Source organism: Alosa alosa, chromosome 9 (assembly GCF_017589495.1).
Source record: "Alosa alosa isolate M-15738 ecotype Scorff River chromosome 9, AALO_Geno_1.1, whole genome shotgun sequence".
Taxonomy (NCBI): Eukaryota; Metazoa; Chordata; class Actinopteri; order Clupeiformes; family Clupeidae; genus Alosa; species Alosa alosa.
This window is the reverse complement of record NC_063197.1, coordinates 31070315-31075314: the sequence shown is the minus strand read 5'-3', so window position 1 is coordinate 31075314 and position 5000 is coordinate 31070315. Positions and strand designations below refer to the sequence as shown.

The window sequence follows — 5000 nt, the reverse complement described above, 5'->3', positions numbered from 1 at the left end:
AACATAAATTACATAAAAATTGCATAAAAGCACAAAATGCATTTGGTTAAGTGTATTTGAGTTAGCAGAAAGCATCTGAGAACAGTTTGGTCTTAAGTCTAGATTTGTTGTCATCCGGAAGTTGACTATGATTCACTATGTTTTATTCTGAGTCAGAACTTCTGACAGTGGTTTTTCCAACCAATATTTCTCCTGTGACCCGAGAGGTGTTGGGGGGAAGTCTACTACTAAAGCATGTCTTGCAGGTAATTGGGTCCCGTTCCATTTAGTGATTTATAAACTAGCAGTAGTGCTTTAAAGTAAATTCTGTGACTTATTGGAAGCCAATGCAGGGACTTAAAGGAACACAGCAACTTTTGGGGAAATTAGCTTAGCTAATGTTAGCTTAGCATAATTCACTGAGCGTGCAATAACCCAGTCTGACTGTTAGCTTAGCATAATTCACTGAGTGTGCAATAACCCAGCCTGACTCTGTTAGCTTAGCATAATTCACTGGAGTGGGTTACACCAGTTAGCTTATGGCTGCCGTTTAGCTATAGGGACCTTGTTTCAGATAAAGGTAAAAACTCAAGGTTTTGTGTTCAAATAAGATCATTAATTCAAAATGAGATCAGATTTTTAGAAGCCCTAGTTTTACTGTAAGTGTAGTTGTAATATGATTTTTGTGGTTGTTCTGGCACAGGCAGGAGATTTGACTGGTCTATACTGTAAGATAGATACACTCTATTCGCCATAGTCGTACTGGGTCCCAGCTTTACTATGCACAGAGAATCACAGGCTCAGTCCCTACCTCAGTCATTGCAAGCGCCTCTAGATTGATTAATCACCACTATGTGGATACTGTTTTTAGAACTGATTTAGATTAAGTGTTAGTTAGTATAATTTGTATTTTAGTATATTTAGTATATTCTTTATCTTCTACTGTCCTTAATGCTTAGTTGTGTTTTTATATTATATACTTTTAATTACTTTTTCTGCTGTTAGTGAATGTGTGTGTGTTGTCTGTATGCTACTGAGACCTTAAATTTCCCCTGGGGATCAATAAAGTATCTATCTATCTATCTATCTATCTATCTATCTTGTTCTCAAAAAAAGAAAAGTACAATTTTTATTGCAGGGATTGAGAACATATCATACCATCGTCTGCAATCAGAGTCAGTGATTTGTTCCCTGCTTCCATCTGTATCACTGCATAGCTCTGCGAGGTACCATGTACTATGTGCTGGCTGGGAATATCAAGTGCAAGGCTGTTACTGACAATATTGAGGCAGCTTAAGAGATCCTTCTGAACAGGGGAGGTGGTGCCTTTTGGGTGCTCTATGAGTTGCGAAAACAGCTCAAGGTCAGCTGGCAATCGGCAGCAGCTTCCGCATACTTGCAGAGACCTTCAGGTGATTGGGGGTTGGGGGTTGGGTGGTGATGAGAAATCATATTGGTTCTGTTTCCACATGCTCACAGTCTCCATTGGGCCTCTGAGGCCCTGGAGAAGTTGTTGTAGATGGCTCATTCATAGGTTGTAGACTAGTTGGTTGTATCTGTTAGGACACACACACACACACACGCACACACACACACACATTTTAACCTGTGTGTAGAGAGCTGCAGGATTGTCTTTATGAGGTCAATATCTCCGTTGTTGTGAGTAAATAAAAGGCTGCTAGTAAAGGCCTCCCATTCCTCAGGAAGACAGTGGTTCTGTAATCTGACTTAAGTGAGTGTGTCACATCACATGGGAGGAGTGAGGTATAGTGAGGAAGTGTGTGTGTGTGTGTGTGTGTGTGTGTGTGTGTGTGTGTGTGTGTGTGACTCTTCTTTGTTGCCAGGTTGAATAAAAGGTCAGGACTGGAGTCTCTGCTCTCCAGTGAAGCTGCTTTTTGTTTGTCAGTTCTGAGTTTTGTGGCTCTGTGTGTCACATCACGTGGGAGGAGGAGTCAATTGGTGTGTATCAGGAGTGATGTTTAGTGAGGAACTGTGTGTGTGTGTGTGTGTGAGTGAGTGTGTGAGACTCCTTTGTTGCCAGGTTAAAAAGCAGGTCAGGAGTCTCTGCTCCCACTGAAGCTGCTTTTGTTCGTCAGTTTTGAGTTTTGTGGTACTTTTCTGTTTGGTGTAGTTCTTTGTGCTACATTGTTGGTTGTGTGTGTGTGTTTTGTGTAGTTCTTTGTGCTGCATTGCTGGTTGTGTGTGTGTGCGTGTGCGTGCTTGCATTCGTATCGAACACCTCTCTCTCCTGCGTCGTCTGCAGTCCCTGAGGAAAGTCATGCAGAACTGTGTTTGTGATCATATACAGTGCTGTGTTTGTGTGTGTGTGATCATATCCTAGCCACACACACACACACAGTGTTGTCACAATACCAAAATTATGACTTCGATACAATACCTGCCATAAATATTTTGAGACTTGATACTGAAACGATACCACGGTGAAATCCTGTTATTTTTTATTGTCAGTAAAATAGTAGTTTGTGTGATTAAGTCATTTATTGTTTGTTCTAGTTCATTTACATTGTGTGTTTTGACAACAAATTGCCTTTAAATAGCCAAATTGGGCTAGATCAAGGTCAGTGTTTAAATTACTGCATGCAAATCACTAAATGCTATGCAGAATTGCCATTAGGCCATCTGATGTAGGCCAGCCTGGGCCTTCCAGTGTTTATGGGATTTTTTTGATAGTTGCAAAGGGGGAAAAAAAGTGAAGATATCCGCACACTGTCTTCTTCCCAGTGCTCCCAGTGTGATTTAATAAGTACGTTTCAACCACTCAGGTCTTTGTGAGACGCCATTACATGTTGCAATGTATCTGTGTGTGTATTCCTACATTATGTCTATTTCTTTGATATTTAACATAATTTGCTACCACATACCCTAAGCCGCCATTATTATTATTATTATCAACACACTTTGTTGGCATTCTGTGGGCTTTAATGAGTGCATTTCGGGTATCCTATCCTACATCTAGGAAGTAATTATTGAACAAATAGATTGTTTGCAAGTTATGGTAAAGTTATAGCGTGAACATTGCGCTGTCATCATGTTAGCACACTATGATAAGTCGTTATGTATGTCTTCTCAAAATTCACTGATGAAGGAACCACACTTAGGCGATAGCCTTAGCCTTTAACTGAGGTGATGAACTTGGCACTGATCATGTAGTGGTGTTTTCTATAACCTAGTCGTTGTTATTTGTACCTGTTGGCTTGCCTTCAATATCTGCGATGTAACGGCTTCTACACACAGTTGCGTTCCGTCAACGCATGCCAGTGGGCGTTTCCGACGGTAGCTATGCAAATGACTTGAAGTATAACCGTAATTTGATTGGTTGGTGCCGTCCGTCGATTGGCTTGATTGGTCTGTCGGTGCAGCAACAGCTGAACTTCTCAACGCGACGCGACGGACCCACAATTCAGTTCGGCAACGGATGACGTGAGCCCATATAAGTGAATGGGATGCGTCTCCAGCACTGCAACGCACGCAGCTGTGTGTAGAGGCCGTAACTGAAATAGTTCCAGATTTCACTTCAAACTTTTGTTTGATCCACAAGCCGAGGACTGTCAGCAAAGAACTTGTGTTGACGTTTGCTGCGCACTCACTCACATACTCAGAGCTGCCTGCTTGACACGCCCACTTGTCTAGATGCGTGCAAGGAGCATGGAGAGTGGGAGTCTGTCTGATGCCTCTGCTCCTTTTCCCAGTCTCTGAGGAAAGTGCGACAGGACTCTACAGTGCTACAGTGCTGTGTGTGTGTGTGTGTGTGTGTGTGTCTCTGACTTGTCTCCTCTCTCTCTCCTAGTCTCTGAGGAAAGTGGGGCAGGACTCAACAGTGCTGCTGATCTGTATAACGGTGTTCCTGTCTTATCTACCTGAGGCCGGACAGTACTCCAGCTTCTTCCTCTACCTGCGACAGGTGAGCCATCTCTCTCTCTCTCACTCACTCACACACACACACACACACACACACACACACACACACACACACGGCAAATACATACAGCAGTGGTGGTGGCAGCCAGGAGATGGATGTGTTTAGGCTCTTGGGCATCTCATTCTCACAGGAAACAGCAGGAAACGGTTGGTGTGTGTGTGTGTGTGTGTGAGACAAAGGGGAAACTGCTAGAGTTGGGCAACAGTGTGGCTCTCAAAAACCAATTCACCGGTTAACATTAGGAGAGAGGATGTTGCAAAATGTTGGATTCCTTTGCCTTTGTTGCTGTAAGGTGTGTTGTAAGGTGTGTGTGTGTGTGTTGTGTGTTGATGTAAGGTATGTGTTGTGTGTTGCTGTAAGGTATGTGGTGTGTGTGTGTGTGTGTGTTGCTGTCAGGTATGTGGTGTGTGTGTGCGTTACTATAAGGTGTGTGTGTGTGTGTGTGTGTGTGTGTGTGTGTGTGTGTGTGTGTGTGTGTGTGTGTCTTGGGGTTGTCCGTACTGAGGCACTGCTGTGTGTTTCAGATCATGGACTTCTCTCCAGAGAGTGTGGCCGCCTTCATCGCTGTGCTGGGTCTGCTGTCCATCGTCGCACAGGTCAGTACCAGTACAGGACAGCAGGGGGAGACTTCAGTTGATTAGTGAAGTGGGTTACTGTGTTAACAAGTTAATCTCCATGCTCTGATTGTGGCGTGTGTGTGTGTGTGTGTGTGTGTGTGTGTGTGTAAACAGACGGTGGTGTTGAGTCTGCTGATGCGCTCCATTGGGAACAAGAACACCATCTTACTGGGACTGGGCTTCCAGATACTGCAGCTGGCCTGGTATGGGTTCGGATCAGAACCCTGGTGAGTAACACACAGACAAACATACACAGACAGACAGACAGACAGACAGACAGACAGACAGACAGACAGACAGACAGACAGACAGACAGACAGACAGACAGACTGCCGCTGTCCTGGTATGGGTTCAGCACAGCTGTCCTACAGACACACAGCTCATAAAGTTGCCACATAGACACACACACCCACAAATATACATATTGTTGGCTGTGGCCTGTTCTGTCTGTGGTCCTGGTCTCA

The 5000-nt window shown here is 44.0% G+C and overlaps 1 protein-coding gene across 2 annotated transcripts in view; it reads left to right on the top strand.

The window, feature by feature from the left end:
• mfsd14a1 (major facilitator superfamily domain containing 14A 1) overlaps positions 1-5000 on the top strand; it is a 10792-nt gene that overhangs the window by 3650 nt on the left and 2142 nt on the right. For both annotated transcript variants that reach the window (XM_048251656.1, XM_048251657.1), the window contains exons 7-9: positions 3788-3901; positions 4444-4515; positions 4651-4763. In XM_048251656.1, the coding sequence (XP_048107613.1) occupies positions 3788-3901; positions 4444-4515; positions 4651-4763 (299 nt within the window). The remainder of the gene's footprint in view (positions 1-3787; positions 3902-4443; positions 4516-4650; positions 4764-5000) is intronic.